Genomic DNA, 21,884 nt, shown 5'->3' on the forward strand with positions numbered 1-21,884 from the left:
ATTAACACTACTATTGAACTCATTTTTAAAATTCAATAAATAAACACCATTCTCTAAAAATGTACTCCTGTCAAAAGGCCTTCAGTACAGAATCAGATTCCCCCTCTTTAGAAAATATATTGTAAAATTCCTGTTCACTAAGATATAAAAAAACTAACATTGATGTTTTTATATAGTAGATTCCAACCTTTCAGTCTCGATACCAACATTTTTGTTTGACTTTTACATGGACTAAGGTCACGAACCGAGGCAGTAATATCCGAGTGTGTCATGGGGTGAGGCTCACAGGCAAACATTATCATAGGGACAGATAAAAAAGTTATTTTTTTTTCTTCCACCATGTTAATAATGTCAAAACAAGTGCTTATATAAATTTTGGCCACTCCACCGCAATTAGGATGCCGTCCAGAAAGTAATTTTCCCTGTGGCCAATTAAAGAAAAAAGTAAAATTTCATGGAAAGATTTATTGGAATCGATACAGCAATAATTGTTGCGCTAGTTTTCGACATATTCCCCACCAGTATTGAGACATTTTTCATACCGTGGGATCAACAGAGAGGTGCACAACACGACACAAGATTACAAATACTGATCCCATGGTATGACAAATGTCCCAATTCCAGTGGGGAATATGTTTAAAAATAGCGCAACAATAAATCTTTCCATGAAATTGTGCTTTTTTGTAAACGGTCCCAGGGAAAATCACTTTCTGTACGGCCTCGTAATTGCGGTGGATTGGCCAAAATTTATATAAGCACTTGTTTTGACATTATTAACATGGTGGAAGAAAAAAATTTAACTTTTTTTATCTGTCCCCATGAGAATGTCTGCTTGTCAGAAGAACTATTTACTCCACAAGTACTGAGTCATTCTCTGATTCATCTTTTGGATCGTTCCGAATCTCAGTATCTATAGTACTTACATGTATCCGGAGTCTAAGCATTGAGGCATCATTTTAATATCTGGTTTAATATTAGCATATTTTACCGAATCTTTTAATTTAATCGAGCATAGTGACGTAATGTTTAATACATCTGTCTTGTATTTCAGAAGTCCAAAATTCGATCCCAAAGTTTGGATATCCTGACTTCGGTTTTTGCTTGGTTTCCCACATCTCTTAAATAAATGCTGGGATGGTACCAATTACAAAGGGTCATTCAGCAATCTATAAGCACCACGCTTCGGCTATAATAAGTCATATTCCACGACACACTAGTCATCTCTCCGGTAAGTAGCGCATTAAATGGCCGAGTATGCAGATGTTGGGCAAACGGCGGAAAACGCTAAAAGGCACGGGAAAAGAAGTTTAGACTAAGGCGACATACCAGATATGTTTGTCGAGCAAAAGTAACAACCTGTTGAATGGTTCTTCGGTACACTCCGAACCATAAAAAATGCAGAAGACAAAATTCTTCCAACCATCCAGTCAACACAGCACAGCAGATGTAATAAGCATATCATTTTCTGTTCTCTAAAAAGCGAAATAATAATCTCGCCTCTTTGAGATAAAAGATAACTCACTTGATACACAGTATAACAGCAGTGACCAAAACTCGAACGGCAGTGATTACACGCGAGAGACAGCGTATGATGTAAGCAGACGGGGGAGAGGTATTTGGATGAAAACTACAGTTCAACCAGTGCTTGTTCGTGAACATGCAGAACTGATCATTCCGTAACTCATTCTCCGTCTCTTTGTGTATCTACCTCTAGGTACAGTAGAATGTGTTTTGATAGAAAGTGCTTTTTTTATAATCATGCAATATATTAATGAATCTCAATAGATTTATTACAATGAAGCAAATAGTTCCATATCAATGTATGAATAATTTAATAAGGAAACAAACAGACCTCATTTGTAAGATTACTTAAAAGATAACTTTTTGAAACCGATAAACATCTTAACTTAGTGTTTGAAACAAAAACCTTCTCCTTCAATTATTTTCTGTACATCTTTCTGAAAAGGAAACGAAGTCCGGCTGAATGTTGGACGCGGCAATTATGATCTGCGCTATAAGGTTTTCGTCCGTAAGGCGGGACTTGTTTTTGTGTTTCATAAAAGGAGCATCTTCTGCGGACCTCTGGAAAAAGAACTAAGGAAGAGATTAGTGAAGTGCTTTGTGTTGAGTATACCATTGTATGAGGCTAAAACATGGACATTACGACGAAATTAAAAAAAAAACGTATAGAAACATTTGAAATGTGGATATGGAGAAGAATGGAACGTGTGAAGTGGCCAGACAGAATAACAAATGAAGTTGTGTTGGAAAGAGTGGGTGAAGAAAAGAATGATGCTGAAACTGATCAGAAAGAGATAAAGGAATTGGTTGGATCACTGGTTGGGAAGAAATTGCCTACTGAAGAGTGCTCTGGAAGGAATGGTGAACGGGAGAAGAGTTCGGAGCAGAAGAAGATATCAGATGATAGACATTAAGATATGTGGATCATATGCAGAGACTAAGAAGGCAGAAAATAAGAAAGATTGGAGAATGCTAGGTTTGCAGTGAAAGACCTGCCCATGGGGAGAACACTTATGTATGTATGTATGTATGTATGTATGTATGTATGTATGTATGTATCTATGTATGTATGTATCTATGTATGTATGTATGTATGTATGTATCTATGTATCTATGTATGTATGTATGTATGTATGTATGTATGTATGTATGTATGTATGTATGTATGTATGTATGTATGTATGTATGTATGTATGTATGTATGTATGTATTAGTCATTAGTGTAACTTGTGGAAACATCTTTTCACATAAGTAGAAGAAAACTACACCAATATTTTAGCAGCAGCAAAAGTTTTAACCAAACGATGATAATGGAGTTTAATAGTTCGTCCCATGATTATAATAGCACATAGTCCTAATATTGAACTTGTCAAGTTCTATAATATTATTATTAAATAAATAAGTAGTAAATAACTGATAATAACTACTCTCATCTAAAGATTAAAAAGCTTAATACTGTACTGATTTATATAGCGTAATAATTTTATCCTTACAAAATAGGCCTATTCATGCACGTACAGAAGAATAAAATTACAACGTTTAGCGGTCAATAATAATAATAATAATAATAATAATAATAATAATAATAAGAAGAAGAAGAAGAAGAAGAAAGTAAATAGTTTTTAAATATGTTTTATTTAACGACGCTCGCAATTGCAGAGGTTATATCAGCGTAGCCAGTGTGCCGGAATTTTGTCCCGCAGGAGTTCTTTTACTAAATCCAGGGACATGAGCCTGTCGCATTTTAAGCACACTTAAATGCCATCGACCTGGGCCGGGAATAAGAGAGAAAATGGATGTTACCAAAGATATTGTTAAAGTGATAAAATAAATACAGCTAGGATAGTACGGGCATGTTATGAGAAGAGAAACTAGATTAAATAGAAAAGCCCTAATTTGGACACCAAAAGGAAGAAAGAACAGAGGTAGATCACAACCAACATGGGTAGAAGAAATTAAGATTATGCAGAAAAGAAACCTGACAGATGAAGATGAAGCTATATCGAGAGAACTGGAAAAATAAGATATCTTTTGGTTGAGAAAACCTATTTTATCACAGCAAATTCCTATAGGCAATAATAATAATAATAATAATAATAATAATAATAATAATAATAATAATTACAATAATAACAATAATAATCCCAAAACTCTACAATTTGACATCATTGTGGAAGCGTGTAAAAAATTGACGAGACCTGAGAAAGGATGTGAATGTTGCAATGGTTTTACGAGAAGTCCAGGAAATTAGACAAAATTCAGACTATGTAACAATCAGTGTGACTCAAGTTGCGAGGCAGCAGCTGAATTATTCAACGATGTGGCGTATTCCCTGAAATTGGTTTATACCTATGAAGAAAACTATATTAGTATTTTTCTGTGAACTTACATCTTAACAGAGACATCTTAAAATTTGTTGGGCTTTTGAATAATCCTATAACAATATAATTCTTATATGTATTAATTTTTTTCTTTGCATATGTTGTGTTTATATATTTCTTAATTTTATTCAGTTATTCACTCACTCGCTCATTTTTATTTACTCATTTATTTATTCATTCATTCATTCATTTATCTATTTATCTATTTATTTTTTATTTACTTATTTACGACAAATTATTTTTAATCGTGGGGGATTGGCAACGGCATGCCATCATTATGCCACCATTTTACAGAATTCCTGGTTCCTGAAATCTTAACCGGTGTCTTTGCAGGAAAATCTTATTTCTATTTTCGCACCGTTATTCCAGAGATATTCTCTCTCCACCTGTATCTTTTGAATTCTCCGTTTCTTAGCGCGAATGATGGTAAACTTCAGTTTGGTCTTACCGCTCCTCACTTTGAACACCGGTTTCTCTAAATACCTACACACAAACTGTTTCCAGGGTTTCTCTCACATAATATGATATATTTAATTTCCTATCACCCTATACAATCTCTGCCCTCATTTTTTTCTGAGCACATCGTGTCACTACAAACAGCGTGTCAAGCATCTAACCACTAACGCATTCAAATTCACACAGCTTCATAATTTAATTCATGCGTAAAGTGCGGCGGACAGCGTACAATGATGTCTTGAAAATTCGGAACAAACCTCGAGCAGTGTTTCCTGTACAAAACATGGCCATGGCTGGCGGCAGCTGCTGTGTAATACAATTGCATTTACTCCAGCTCCGTTTCATTTATCTGTACACACAGATGGCGCCATATTATGATTTAAATAAACATAATAGCAGATGTGACGACTTATTTACACACTCTACTGCACAATAAGGATAAAAATATACCTTCCTTCTAATTACAAAAAACGTGTATTTATCTGAAAACCATTTGTGTAGAATTCATTGTTATTATAATCTCAACAAGAGAAAGATAATGGTGATGACGACGACGATGATGATGATGATGATTATCATCATCAACATATCGAAATGAATATCATTAGCATGGATCTAAAACCTATCTCTATTTTTAAGATCTACACACAGCTATTCATGCCATTTCTGTCACAAAATCTGCCAGAGTTACGATAGCGTATTACTGCTGCCAACGAAATCATAGATATGGACATGATGGCTAGCGTATTTCATGTACTTGATTATCTCTGGACATATGCTACGTGACACACGGTTTCCACATTGGATGTTTGAGGTCTAAGTTAAGCTTTGAGAGTTTTGCTATCGGTTAATACTTTACAACTTCTTCAAAAATAAATAGTAGCTTTATACTACATTTTTGGGGGGGGGGGGGGGCCGAGATGTAGTGAGATGGGATCAAGTCCGAGGATTCGCCAAAATATTACCCGGCATTTGCCTTTTGGTGGGAGAAACCTCGGAAAAACCCAACCAGGTAATCAAATCAAAGGGGGGTAATCAAATCAAAGGGGTTGATGCCAAGGACTCGCCATAGACCATCCAGCTTCAGTCTGGTTGTTAGACTTTTCGGAAATCTCAGAAACCCAACTATAGACAACCAAAACGAATTGTCTTTAATAAGCTTTCGTCCATAAATATGAATATTTACATAGCGTCACTTACATGAATTAATGAACTTCTTAGTCAAATGCCCGAAAGGATTAACTCAATTTAAAACAACTGCAACGAAAGAAAACATTTCATCACGTGCCTTACTTTCAAATGTGTTTTAATTTGTATGTATGTATGTATGTATGTATGTATGTATGTATGTATGTATGTATGTATGTATGTATGTATGTATGTATGTATGTATGTATGTATGTATGTATTCCACACCTGTGGAGTAACGGTCAGCGAGTCTGGCCACGAAACCAGGTGGCCCGGGTTCGAATCCCGGTCGGGCTAAGTTACCTAGTTGAGGTTTTTTCCGGGGTTTTCACTCAACCCAATACGAGCAAATGCTGGGTAACTTTCGGTGCTGGACCCCGGACTCATTTCACGGCATTATCACCTTCATATCATTCAGACGCTAAATAACCTACATGTTGATACAGCGTCGTAAAATAACCCAATAAAAATGTATGTATGTATATATACGGTATACATATATAGGTCTATGTGTTTATTTATTTATTCTGGCATAGTTAAGGCCAACAGGCCTTCTCTTCCACATCACCAGAAATTCAAATAAAATTATAAAAAATCAAACTATAAATAAAGTAAAACCAAACGAATATATATATATATATATATATATATATATATATATATATATATATATATATGCTACAGTCACAGAAACTTTAAATGAATTAGCACTGTCCTGAAGTTCAGCAAAACAAAAACACACCTCTCGGTCCCTATAGGCCCACTTAGCATTGTATCAATATTCTACAGGTCTTTCATTTTGTCTCTACCAGTCAGTGACTTAAATTTCAAGTGGCTACCTTAGTCATGGGAGTCAACGTATTAAAAAGCATTACAATCTTTCTGCAGTCTCCTTTCCTCCCCCGCAAATGTGACGTTGCACAGAGGCAGAGATAAAATAATTATAAGATCTGTACAGTGATTCTGAAGTTGTGCATTTCACGTAATTTCATGTCTGCATGTGCTTTCGCTTGAATTTCAGAGACAGCTGACGATAAACAGGGAAGTCCCTTGTTGAGGTGTCATCGAGAGCCAAAATTTATCTCTGTCGGTCGTACCAAAGAATCAATATATACGTAGATATATAATTTAATTTATATTGGAGGATTTTGACTCGTTGTCTGCTATATGCCTATTTTTTTAATATGACTTGAGAAACTATATCTCACAAATTCAGAACATATTATATTAATTCTTATTTTATACACAGAATACAGATACAATATAAACTCGCAATGTCACATTCTGAGAGACGCATACCGGAGTTTTTTTATAAAATTACACTGTACAGTATAATTGCTAAAAAATTACTATAATAGTCCAGCGCCTCGACTCCTAGGACACTCCAGAATACTAGCACTAAAGAAAGATCTTAAGAGTGGCGTTAGAGATTAGAGTATACTGCACGACGTACGTAGTCTCCCATTAAGCATACGACGAGGATGATGAAGTGCAGCACTCTCACGCTTCTCTCACCTGTTTTTGTCATGCTCGACCGTTTTATCTATGGTTTCAAGACATGTGATAGCAGTACATAAATTAAGGGGTCTATGAAGTGGATAATATATGCAAGTTCTTTTTGTTTCCTGCACTTACACATCTGTGGAGCTTGTTTCCAAAAGGTACCAAATCCAACAGACCTAATTTTACAGGAAATGAAAAAAAAAACTACTCATAGCTGTAAAAAATACTATATATTGTTATGGCTTCATGTCACTATTCTTTATGAGTCATCCATCATAGTTAGGCACATATTTAAGATATTTCACACATATACAAGAAGTTATTAATGATTTTAGTTTGGATTTGGTACATTTTGGCAACAAAATTGGATGTGGTACATATTGGCATGAAATAATTCAATATTGTGAATGGGGATGTACAGGAATTATTTAAGAGCCCCTTAATATTTTACACATAATTATTAAACATTCTTCATTAAATTTCACAAAATGGAGGCTATGTTTGTTCTAATCATCATAATTAATATCAATGTTAGCCTCATCCTCTGTTCTAACAACAGACTCAAAATGTATAATATTACTGTAAAATGGGAGTTTGTTTATGTCACAACAGCCCAAACAATTAACATGTCACCACAATAGCCAATGAAATTTCTGCACAACGCTTGACGTATCAGTGACGCAAAGTCTAGAACCAATAGGAGGAACACGCTTGAGATTTGGTATGTTTTGGCATGAAACTCAGCATGGATGTGGTATTTTCTGCTGTAAAACACTGTTTTCAGTGACTTCTGGAGACAGGATTTGGCGTTTTTTTTTTCGAGAGAAATGGTTATTGTTTCCGTTCTAAAGGTCGCTAAGAATGTGGTGCCATTTGTAAGTTATTTTTCGAAAATTGTGGATTTGTTACCTTTTGGAAACAAGCTCCACATCTGTTCTAGCTCTCTCTTAATACGATATACCTACGTATGAAATAAATACCGAAATAATAATAATAATAATAATAATAATAATAATAATAATAATAATAATAATAATAATAATAATAATAATAATAATAATAATAATAATTAAACTGGTTCGAAGTTTGTGCTCTTTCCCGTATACTAGATACATTAACAACCAAAGTCGTGTTGCTTCATATCGTTTTGCAGAACAGACGAGGAAAGAAAAGAAAATTGTAACTGGTGGAGGCTAGTTTTTGCTAACGAACTTAAAAGACTGGGGGTTAACGTCAATAATGTGGTTTCGTTCTCAGGTACTGCAATTTTTGCATTTAGATACGCATAAAAGTTAATAGTGCAATAATAATAATAATAATAATAATAATAATAATAATAATAATAATAATAATAATAACAATAATAACAACAATAATAATAACAATAATAACAACAACAATAATAATAACAATAATAATAATAGAATATTAATACAAATCGAAAATCATCGAAAATGCCTTATTTGATTGGAGGTTAATGAACACTGAAGTTCGAGAGGGCTTTGGCTTTTCACCTATTTTATTATTATTATTATTATTATTATTATTATTATTATTATTATTATTATTATTATTATTTTTTATAATATACAGCGTGTCCCAAAGGTCAACGTGAGGATTCAAAACGATTATGTCGTCAGAATGAAATATAACAGAGGCACTAAACGGGTATCAAATTAAAGAGTAATTCATCGAGTTTTTCTGAGGTTGACAGTCTATTAAAAAGAAACAGATAACAGCAATCGAACAAATTCAATAATATTCATTCCATGGTAAAGAATGTACACAAGATTATTTTCAAAGAAAAGTATAACGTGTTATGTCGCTGGCAAAAATTTGAATCTATGACTCTTGTGCGACGTGAGTAACGGTCGTGTGTTTAACGAAATACCACCAAATAATAATAATAATAATAATAATACTAATAATAATAATAATAATAATAATAATAATAATAATAATAATATCAATCGTTCAAATTACTTTAAGATGATCACACACTTTGAAGTGTTTTCACGTATGTCCATTATCTTGACCTACACTAGACACTTGACACTTGACACCTGACGTGACTCCTGTAAATTGTACTGGCGACAACGATGGACATCCACCTACGAAAATACAGAACGTCAAGCAGTCATAGCGGGGGCGGAATTCGGAACTACGTCTGCGACTCCCACGGACGCAAATAATGTTAATTATATTATATATCAATATAATATCATATATCTAATATTTATAACAAGTGCAGTGAAACGCACGTGTATTGTATAAAACACCATATAAAGCATTATTCATGTGTATAGGAAAGGAGCCATATTAAAATGTAACTAACGTATTTTAAATTATTAAGCTTTAAAATGTAATTGCAATAATTTTAACTGATATAATTATTTATATTAATTAAATTTTAACAAGAATTCAACAACTATTCATACAGATATTAAAATTCCATTTTTGCAACATTGTTTAATTCTCAAGTGACAGGTAATTACATTGTTTTCAGAATGGAGGTGACAGTTGGTCTGCTAAAACTTATTTTAATTTTGGCTTATTTTTCAAATTACAAAGTATTATCTAATCACAAGAAATAATTTTGTGACGTTATGTATCACAACCGTTTGGTGATTATACAGAATGCAGAAAGTAGTTGCAGTTGCATTTATGATTATGGCATCCCGTTGATGTACCGCCGTAGTTTTAATGGGAACGACAACAGAAGATGAATGTCTATGTTTTAGTGGGTTATTTCATGACGCTTTATCAACTGTTGTCGTTATCTAGCGTTTGAGTGAGATGAAGGTAATAATGTTGGCGAGATGAGTCCAGAGTCCATCGCCGAAAGTTACCTAGCATTTGCTCTTAATTGGTTGAGTGAAAATCCCCCCAAAAAAACCTCAACCAGGTAACTTTTCTCAAGCAGGATTCGAACCCGGGCCCGCTAGTTTCACGGTCAGACGTGCTAAAAGTTATTCCACAGCAGTGGACCATGTCCATGTTGATTGTGTTTCATCTCTAAAAGAATTTTTAAATCGTTGAATTCATTCTTTTGCCGTCAATAACACGAAAAATCATGGCCTGAAAGTCTTGTCGACTTAAATTAATTAGTTTGATAGATGGTTAACTTAAATATATATCTAGCAGTTAAACTAGGAAAAGGTATACAGTATTCTGGATTTGTAAACAGCAGTTGTTTCGGAGAGTGAATTATATTATCATTAGGAGGCGGATGTTGATGAAAAGTCATCTTTTTATTTTTCACATTAGGACGATGCTTATTAATATGCAAGTCCTTTCTATGTTAATATCAACGCAAAAAAAATTGATTTCTTATATTGCATTTTTTGCGTTTTCTGACGTTTTTGAACTAATAGGTCATTTTTATATTTTTTTCGGCATTTTTTGGTCATTTTTAATATTTTGAAGAACTTTTAGATCATTTTGAATGCATTTTACTTCCTTCTTTACATATAGGCCTGTTAAATCTTTTTCTAAGCAAACACATCAGTAGTAGGCCCTACTAGTAATTACCTACTGAAATAGTGAATAACAGTGAAGTTTGAGTTTTATAGTTTGGAACAAACTCTAAAGTCAATCCCTCATTTCACTGAAGGCTTCACTTCACACAATAGAAGTAATATAAAATGCTTGACAACAGCTTAGTTTAAGTGAGAGCTTTGACCACTACTGTTCTTTTGTTGGTACGAGGATGTCTTTATAAACGGGGAAATTTTCACCGTTTCCTGGACAATAGGACGTTGTGTCCCCAATATGGTTCGAAAGGAATGTACTATACGAAATACGAAAAGCCTGAAATCCCATAAGGGCAACGGCCTCCTACAGGAGAGTGTAGGGTGAGCTGAAGGTCTACTACACTTGGGGAGCCAGTCCAAGGGAGCTTACACTATAAACTTACAAACTAAACACATAAACAATTTTACCAACTAAACACGAAAAACAATACAGACTAAAAACACAAATTATGCAAACTAAACATCCACAGAAAAATATGCAAACTGAACACATAAATTATAATCTGAACACAACTGTCCACACTAAACACACGATAAAAACAAAAAAAGAAAAAAATTACACAAACTGAACACATACATTGTCTTAACTCACACACAAACTTAATAAACAAAAACCTATACCAATTGCACACATAAATTGTACAGCCTAAACACACAAACTATCTAAGCTAAACGCACAAAAACGATACAATTGAACACAAAAATTATACTAACTAAATACATGAACTATACCACTACACACGGAGTCAAGCTATTCAAACTAAAACACACATAACCATACAACTGAACACAAAAATTATACTAACTAAATACATGAACTATACACGGAGTCAAACTAAAACACACAAAACCATTCAACTGAACACAAAAATTATACTAACTAAATACATGAACTATACACGGAGTCAAACTAAAACTATGCCAACTACACACGGAGTCAAATTATCCAAACTAAAACACACAAAACCATACAATTGAACACAAAAATTATACTAATTAAATACATGAACTATACCAACTACACACGGAATCAAACTAACCAAACTGACACACACAAAAATAACTATATGAACAATAGAAAATATTTTTAACACAAAGATTGCAAGAATGCACGCTGCGCCCACAATTTGTTTTGTCATTTACACTCCCCCGATCTGGAAGGTCTGGTAACAAAAGTGAAGAGAAAAAGGAGGAAGAGACGGAGAATGAAGGCACTGACACGGACCACCCCTGATTGAAACACATTGTAAAACCTCATTAAAACCTATATTTTCCCTTAAAACTTTCATTTTGTTGCATGCTCTTTTCCTTTATCTTAATCAAATTCCAGGAAGTTGCCTCCTCTCTACGCCATTTGCAGGGCAGTCATTGAAACACGGTGACTAATTTTTAAGAAGTTGTGGTGCGAGTAGGCCTACGGTGAAAAATATTTAAATGTCATTTTCTTTTAATTTTATGTCATTTTTCCATTATTTTAAGGGCATTTTATTGGTTGTTTTAAGTAGATTTTTAGGTCATCAACATCCGCCCCTAATTATCATAGACAAAAGACAATCTAGTTACCTACTGTACATAATATCAGTTTACAGAAACTTTCAGTGTAACTCACGTAGCAAGTGTGTTGTTAAATATACAGGTTGTTTCCGAGGTGGTGTTACAAACTTTCAGGGATGATGGCGAAGGGCACATGTATCAATTTGAGATATGGAACCCTGGTCCGGAAATGACCGAGTCGAAAGTTACAAGCAAAAATAGTTCTGTGGAAATGAAATAATTTTATTCCTCTGTACACCTTATTTATGTGAATTTATCTGTACATCTTACACATACTGTATTCATCTGACGTTGTTTATGTTGTCTACTTATAGTATTCCATTCAATGCGCTGTCTGAGGGGTGGGGACAGGAAATTACACTAAAGCAATGCAGATAGCATAATGTGTAACGGATATGGTCGGTCCTGATATGCACGTCTGTAGACAGCAGTGTATGTGTACAAGTTGCAGTGTCCAGTCAATCAGTCCTAGTGAAATGGAGGAGTACACGAGAGCGGAATAAGCAGACCTTATTTTCGAATACGGATGAGCCAATGCGAACAGTAGACAAGCTCACAGATTGTATCGGTACAAGTACCCACGTAGGAGACATCCGGCCCATACCATTTTTCCACGATTGTTCCAAAGGTTAAGGGAAGGAGGGCACGTGTTGCCAAATTACAATTCCATTTCCACACAACTATTTTTGCTTATAACTTTCAACTCAGTCATTTCCGGACCATGGTTCCTATCTCAAATTGTTACATGTGCCCTTCGCCATCATCCCTGAAAGTTTGTAACACCACCTCGGAAACACCCTGCATACGCTTGAATGTTACAGGAAATTGTATTTATTTTTCATAATTCGATTACCCTAATTCCTCTATCGGCATCCTGTTATGTTTGTATTGTTTTAATCGGTTAATTAATTACTTTTTATCAACTGTTTAGTTATTTAGTCTTATTAAAAATAGTGATAGCAAGATTGTGGAATAATCTCATAACCCCCTTGCAGTTGGCGAAAACCTCGGAAAGATTCCGACGAAATAACCAGCTCAGGAGAGATTCAAACTCAGCTTCGTAGCACGAGTCCCTTTCTTTAGCTATAGTTTATTCCGGTGGCTTTTTTTCTCTGTTTGGTCGCGATGAATATGTAATTAATGATAACATAAAACAGAAAACGTATCTTCGATACTGCGTATAATGTAGATACTTTACATTTTGGTAAACAAAATTTTAAAATATACATTTTATACGCGATCAGAATTTTTTAACATGATAATTAGAACTATGGGTAAGTTTTCCAGTATTTTCATTCCTGACTTTTTATTCTTTTCTAAGCCAACATTCAAACAAAGGCACACATCAGATACAAATTAATAATTCCAGGCTTCAGTGTACACGGTACAGTTATCTGTCCAAGTACAAAAGAACTGCAATGGGAACAAGCAACGATGATAGACTGTCAGACTGTCAGGCAGTCATAGGTGGTGGATGTCATCGGAACACGTGATTTCCGAAGAGATAGAGCTCTCTGTTTGTCTTTTTAACAGTAAACTCGGCCGTGTTTACACAGAGAGGAATAACATTGAGAGATAGTGGCGGGGTAGAGAGTGCTTCAAACTCCGCCATAACTTTCTGTATTACCCCCGGGAGTGTCACGGGAGTGAGGGCGTAATATGAAAAACAAATACCGGACTATTGTTGCCGCCCTGTCGTTGTGTTATTGGAGGAGTTGCTGCCCCCTTCTTCAAACTTTCACTTATGTTGTCCTTCCCATTGAAAACTACGACGGCACCACGCTGCGATTAATGTAGGCCTGATCAAGAGTTTGGGGTTTGTTCTCAAAGTCTGTGAGATTATAGCGAAAGAAATGTAAGGAAATTAGATTTGTTACAAATTATTTTCTTTTCCCTGAAACGTTATTCCACTTTTGATTTGTTATCAGTTATATATGTGGGTCGCAACCTCCCGGGGTTCATGTAAAGATCTGAGGGGGGTCGCAATATAATTTACAAAGTAGAATAAAAAAACATCTTATTAACATAGACCTATATATATTGTATTTAGAAACATAATAACGTTGATCATAAAAATAACGATAAGGTTTCAGTAGGTAATTATAAAGAAAGGCCTGTAGAATGAGGAGGTTATCTCAGTCAGCTACATTTGGACGAGGAAAAAGTGAGGTTGAGCGTGATAGTCTGACATCATTTATAGACTGGCTTCCCCGACAGGAGTATGTGATTTTTTATTATTTTTTAATTCGTAACATGTCCCATTACAAAGTAATACTACATGTTTCAGTTTTCGTTTAACTGTATGTTCTAACCAACTCACCAGAAATGTTTGTTAGGTTTTATTCACTTTCGAATATGGCGATAATTTATTTATTTCATTTTCTATGTTATTATGATGTACCTAAGTAGCCTACATATGATATTTCCGTGCAGAAAATCTGCGTCATCATATGATGAAAGATGAGTGGAACGGAGAAAAATTCTCTCTGGCACCGGGATTTGAACCCGCGTTTTCAGATCTACGTGCTGACGCTCTATTCACTAAACCACACCGGATTCCTATCCCGATGTCGGATTGAATCCTCTCAGTTTAAGTTCCACCTCTTGGGTTCCCTCTAGTGGCCTACCCTCATACACTGCGTCATAGATGTATGACAGTGCACAGTGTCCACACATGTGCAGAGGTGCACTCGTTATGAGTGACTAAGTGGCCGGGATCCGACGTAGAGCTGAAAACCCGGGTTCAAAACCCGGTGCCGGAGAGAATTTTTCTCCGTTCCACTCATCTTTCATCATATTTCATTTTCATTCATTCATAGTGTTCTGCCCAAGGGCAGGTCTTTCACTGCAAACCCAGCATTCTCCAGCCTTTCCTAATCAGGATTCTTAAGTGATCTTGAAACACCTTTGCTTAATCTTGTGCCTCACTATGACCATACTGTTATTTTAGGCGATTTCAATACAAACTTATTAAATTCAAGTAATTACGCTACAGTTCAACTTAAGAACATGTTTGAGTCTTACAATATATCCATCCTTCCTTCCGCAGCTACCCACCACACCCAGGAATCGGAGACACTTCTTGACATTATTGCCACGACTAATCCTCAGCTAGCATTAACGAATGGACAACTACCAGCGCCGGGTATCTCAGCACACGACATAATCTTTCTAGAATATTCCTTGTATTGTCCAAAATATAAACCTCACATCACATCATACCGTGACTTGAAGCATATTGAGCATGATGAATTAATCAACGATGCACTTAGCCTGCCTTGGACTGAAGTGTGGAATTTACCAGACATTGACGACAAAATAGAAAAATTTAACGACCTAGTAATTCAGTTATACGATAAACACGCACCCTTGAAAACCAGACGAGTTGGTAGACGCCCTGCGCCTTGGATGTGCGATGCCATAAAATTACTCATGACAGACAGAGACACTGCTTATCGTAAATACAGACGGAGCAAGGACGAATTAGATTTTAATACTTACAAAGTTTTAAGAAATAAGTGTAATCAAGCAGTAAGAAATGCTAAATTACGCCATGCACATTCCCTTATTATACCTTCGGTCAGTGCGAAAGAATTGTGGCGTAACCTTAATAACCTGGGTCTAATAAAAGCAAAGCCTCGGGTAGATAACATCAACTTGTCACTCAATAGTCTAAATGAACATTTCGTCACTGCTCCACCTGAACCATTACATAAAAAAGAGACTCTTGAATTTCTCAGATCTTACCCCCAACCTGTATGGGATAAATTCTTCTTTAAATACATTAACCCGACTGACGTAATGAAGACGCTGCGATGTATGAAATCTAAAGCCCAAAGTGTAGACAATATAAATATCACTCTCCTGTATAAAATAATAGATGTGATTCTGCCGACCGTCACCCATATATTCAATGCATCTATTATGACTGGGTCCTACCCCTCACTCTGGAAAATGGCATTAGTGAAACCTTTACCTAAATCTAACACACCTTCTACAGTAAACCAATACAGACCGATATAAATTCTTCCCACTCTTTCAAAAGCATTAGAACATATTGTACACGGACAACTTACGAACTATCTCGACGAACACAAACTCCTCGATGACTATCAATCGGGTTTTAGGCATGGACACAGCACTACTACAGCCCTACTTAAAGTGACCGAGGACATCCGTGAAGCTATGGATAGGGGTGAAGTAACGGCACTAACTTTCTCGATTTCAGCAATGCCTTTGGTTCTGTTGATATCGACTTGCTTCTTGCAAAGATGAAGGCTTTGCACCTGTCAGACAATACCTTGAGCTGGATGGACTCCTACCTACGGGACCGCCAACAGTGTGTTTCACTTGATAATCAATTCTCCCAATGGTGATACACAAAGGCGGGAGTGCCGCAGGGCTCCGTATTAGGACCACTACTTTTCTCTATCTACATTAATGACTTATCAAAGAACTTACAGTATTGCCGATATCACCTCTATGCCGACGACCTACAACTTTACATACATTCCAGACCCAATACGATCAATGAATCGATTGACAAGTTAAATTGTGACCTAGCCACTGTCTCCACTTGGGCGGCCAATTTCGGACTCGCACTTAATCCAAGTAAGACTCAAGCCATAATTATTGGACATAAGCGTTTAGTTAACTCCCTTAATAACAGTAATCTTTCAGTTGTTACCCTTAACAACACGCTAATCCCTTATTCATCTGTCGTAAAAAATCTTGGCTTCTTTTTTTATAATAATCTAAGTTGGAATTTTCAAGTTAAAGAAACGATAAAAAAAATCTGTTCCTCCTTTCACTCTTTGAGTCGCTTGAGAAACTTCTTGCCCCAGCAACTAAAACTTACCCTAGTACAAACCCTAGTAATGTCGCACCTCGATTATTGTGACGTTTTGTTAAGTGATCTAAGTTCTGAACTGTCAGTCAAGTTACAGCGAGCTCAGAATATGTGCATAAGATACGTGTGCAACATCCGACGATATGATCACATATCACCGTCCTTCGCAAGTCTCTCGTGGCTCCGACTTAAAGAACGCAGAACTTTACACTCTTTGTCTTTACTCTTTCGAATTCTGCACACCTCAACACCAAATTACCTTTCGTCTCGTTTCTCTTATCTATACTCTAACCACGACGTAAATACCAGATCACTTATCTGTGGCACGCTAAATATACCTCTTCATAGAACATCTTGTTATTCCTCATCTTTTACAATATCCACCTCGCGGCAATGGAATTCCTTGTCACAAAGTATTAGGGGCTGCAAGACAACAAACACCTTTAAGAACAGCTTAAAAGATAACCTTATTAGCATTTCACTCCAATCATACTGATTTAAAATATTACAGACTACACTGTTGCTTTTTTTCTTTAGACATCATCCTGATTGTGCTGCATTTTCAAAATTGTCTCATAATAATCTCTTTCTATTATCTAATATAATTTGAAATATATTAACATTCTATGTATTTTAATTTAATTCGGCTACACAGTTTATTTCAGTGTTTAATTAATAGTTCATAGTATTTTGTTGTTTAATTCGTAAATAACTCTTGTATACATGTAACTCTCATCTAAATCAAATTGTTGAATTCTTTGTAAGTTCATGCATATGTATATACATTTTTTGCTGGTTGTGTGGAAGAGAAGGCCTTACGGCCTTAACTCTGCCAGCTAAAATAAATCATTATTATTATTATTATTATTATTATTATTATTATTATTATTATTATTTTCTGCCTTCCTCTTTGTCTCCTAATATGATCCATATATCTTAAGTCTATCATCTCATATCTTCTGTCCCGAACACTTCTCCTTTTCACCATTCCTTCCAGTGCAACCTTTACTAGGCAGTTTCTTCTCTACCAGTGACCCAACCAATTTTTTTTTTCTCTTTCTGATCAGTTTCAACATTATTCTTTCTTTACCCACTTTTTTCAACACAGCTTCGTTTCTTAGTCTGTCTGTCCACTTCACACGCTCCATCCTTCACTTGCCTCATTTAGAATTCTTCCTATGACAATGGTCTTCGTCTTATTGGCATTTATCTTCATTCCATACTGCTCACAGCTGTCATTTAGCTCCAGTAACATACCCCTTAGTATCATTTCTTCTTCTAACAACGCCATATCATCAGCAAATCTTACACACTTTATTCTTATTCCTCCTACTATCACTCCTCCCATGTTTTGAAAATAGTTCTTCACTAAATCCTCCAAGTAGATGTTGAACAGGGTAGGTGATAAAGGGCATCCTTGTCGTACTGCTCTCCCTATTTCACTTTCTTCTGACATTTCTTCTCCTATCCTGACTTCGACTCGTTTCATATATAAATTACTGAACAGCCTCCTCTCTCTCCAATAGCGTCCTCTCGTATGTTGATAGTGTCTAATTAATGAATGTGTGTGTATACCACTGAGTTCAAATGTTATCTTTCCTCATCCTAAATTAATATTGAATATTGCGCAGTAGGTCTAGTAATGAGTGGTACACGTTGTGCAGTAGTTGTCTGCAATAATAGCAGAGAAAAGGTTAAAAATGAAGGGAAATAAATTATTTTTGATATTTTTCGAAAAATGAAATTATATGCCAGAAATGGGTTATAAAGTTTCGCAGAAGGGAAAAGTGGAATCCACGGAGTTGTCACGTGTATTCCGAACACTTTACTGATGAAGATTATGACAGGGAATTACAAGCAGAATTCTTCAATTTACCCCCGAAGATGTGTGGATTATGGAATTCAATGCATTTTAATTGCAATATAATCATATGAGTGAGTTAAGTGTTGCTTATTTGAGTATGATTTACTCTGTCTTGATCTCCTTCTGATATGATATCTCCTACACCAAAAACCAACAGAACAGTCTCACAGTGTGATTCTTAGAGGATGGATTCAAATGTCTGGCAGGATGGGTTGCCGGCAAATTTTCAGGTACCCATCCAGAACCGGAATGCTACACATACCTGTCAAAAATAATGAGAATTCATATTGTTCTCCGGAGTCGATTTCACTTTAATTATCTTTTGGTAGTTTGACAGAACCTTCAGACAATTGGACTTTAGATGCTAAGCTACTAAATAAATTATTCATCAGATTTCACAAAGAAAGTTCCTTAAGAAAAGGAAAAAATATATTAAGAAGTTATAAGTGGGTCACACTCGAAAAAAGCAAGATGCTTGAGGTCGAGTGTGAAAAATAATGTGGGCCTACTAGTGTATACACAAACATTAATCAAAAATAACTTCCATTAAGCAAAACTATTATTATTATTATTACTATTACATTATTATTACTATTATTATTATTATTATTACTATGTTCATTATCATTATGATTATTATTATTACTATGTTCATTATGATTATTATTATTATTATTATTATTATTATTTTTATTCCATTGTTTTCTGCATTTCTATTACTTGTATTTCATATGTATTTTTATACTGAGTGGAAGAGAAGGCCTTAAATAAATATTCTGTCCACATTGAATTTAGATGCTGAATAACTTGTACAGTTAATGTCCCTTAAACGAAATACTATAACATTTCATTACTGCCTTGGCCTTAGTTGAAACAGAACCTCCATTTACTAGCACACCTATGGACAACAACGACGCTCCGTCGCGGCGTAACAAAGCTTTGTTGATCCAATAATTGGCAGAATTTGATTCTTCCAGTAAGCTATAATGATAGAGTAAACTGTATTATCTTTACTATCTTTGCAGGTCAGTTCTTGACGGAACTTGAGCGGCACGCAGAGGCAGCTGCGCAGTACGTGCGCGCAGTGGAACTTGCGCCGCAGCAGTACGACTTGGTGCTAAGCGCAGCAACCGCGTTACGTCACGCCGGCCATAAGCAGCGGGCGGAACATTTCTACAGGCGAGCAGCCGAGCTCAAGCCACAGGTAAACTTCTTTTAATAACGACCATTGTTTATCTAAAGCTGCTTTTCAATACAACTATCAGAAGTTCATGGGATGATATAAAGGTGAAATAATATTAGAATCAGAATTATTATACTAGGAGGAAACATACGTCAGTCGCTTTGATACCTACAAGTAACATAGGAATGGAACCTAGAATCTCTGGAAAAAGCATTCAGTTGATTATGATTTATTCAATTTATTCGTTCTCTTATGCACATTGTTTTACAAATATTTGCTTTTTGTTGTTGTTGTTCAACCTTCCAATTTTATTACTTTTCTATTCTATTCACTCACCTTTTTAATCATTCACTTATTCATACACGCAACCATCTATCCAACTACGGCTTTGTTATTCCTATTCTTCTATTCATCATCCTTTTAGTCATTCATTTATCTTTACACGAATTCACAAAACCATGTAGGCCTACTACTTTCTTATCTATCACCCCTTTAATGATACATTTATCCTTACACATAATCATCCATCCATGTGGTACTTTATTATCAACTCATTTACGCTTTCTTTATACAGAGTGTTTCATAATTCCTATTACAGACTTCTAGGGGTTGTAGAGGGAACTAAGTAGATAAAGTTTTGATTAAGAACCCATGTCCGGAAACGTATTGTTTCGATGCAAAATAAGTTTGAAAATCGATTCGATTTAACAGAGTGTTTCATAATTCCTAGGGGTTGTAGAGGGGACTAAGTAGATAAAGTTTTGATTAGGAACCCATGTCCGGAAACTTATCGTTTTGATGCAAAATAAGTTTGAAAATCGATTCGATTTAAAATCTCCCGCTTCACGGTACGCAAACAAAATGGGCTGAGGGCGACTTCTGCAGTCCCCTGATATCTTGTGTCTTCTGTTTACAATCAGTTCTACATCAGTGAAGATTTGTCACTGGCACTACGTCAGCATATGTGATTCTAACATGATGGCGCACCCGAACATTTTTCACTTGCCGTCCGCGAACATCTCCATCAAACATTCGGGGAAAGGTGGATAGGTCGAGGTGGTCCAACTCCTTGGCCACCACGGTCGCCAGATTTAACTCCTCTTGATGTTTTCCTTTGGGGCCACATGAAGAACCTTGTTTATGACACTCCTGTAGAGTCGGAGGAAGATCTCATTTTCTTTAGTGAAGTGGGAGATGTGAAATCGATTTGATCTTCAAATTTATTTTGCATCGGACATGAGTTCCCTATCAAAACTTAATCTACTTAGTCCCCTCTAGAACTCCTAGAAGTTTGTAATAGGAATTATGAAACATCTATATATTCCTTTATTATATCTATTCATGCACCCTCCCTATCATTAATATATATTTTTCACTCATTCATACATTTTTATACTCCTTCATTATATATTAATTCACTCTTCCAATCATTAATTTACCCCTACACCCATTCATATTATAACCAACGTAAGTATTAGTTTTAATGATCTATTCATACAACCTTAACCATTCACTTATCCTTGTATACATCCAATACCCAGGTACTCTTTAATTATTAATTCATTCATCCTTCCAATCATAAATTTTCCCTTACAGACACCCATCTATACATGTACTCCTTTATTAGCTATTCATTCACCCTTCTAATCATCCATTTATCCTTCTATAAATTCGTCCATCCATTTACTACTTTATTATCTATTCATTTTCTTTTATCCTTATACAGATTCATTTAACCATATACTTCTATATTAGCTATTAATTCACACTTCAAATCATTCACTTATCTTTACACACATTAATATATTCATGTGCTCCTTTATTTTGTATTCACTCGCTCTTTCAGTCATTC

General features: G+C 35.4%; 1 protein-coding gene across 1 annotated transcript in view; it reads left to right on the forward strand.

Moving 5' to 3' along the window:
• The window catches only part of Tmtc2 (Transmembrane O-mannosyltransferase targeting cadherins 2), a 1,115,694-nt gene that overhangs the window by 1,085,610 nt on the left and 8,200 nt on the right, over positions 1-21,884 (forward strand). Inside the window, exon 9 of the mRNA XM_069834199.1 lies at positions 19,875-20,053. Coding sequence (XP_069690300.1) covers positions 19,875-20,053 — 179 coding nt within the window. The remainder of the gene's footprint in view (positions 1-19,874; positions 20,054-21,884) is intronic.

The sequence above is a fragment of the Periplaneta americana genome, chromosome 9 (assembly GCF_040183065.1).
Source record: "Periplaneta americana isolate PAMFEO1 chromosome 9, P.americana_PAMFEO1_priV1, whole genome shotgun sequence".
Classification (NCBI taxonomy): domain Eukaryota; kingdom Metazoa; phylum Arthropoda; class Insecta; order Blattodea; family Blattidae; genus Periplaneta; species Periplaneta americana.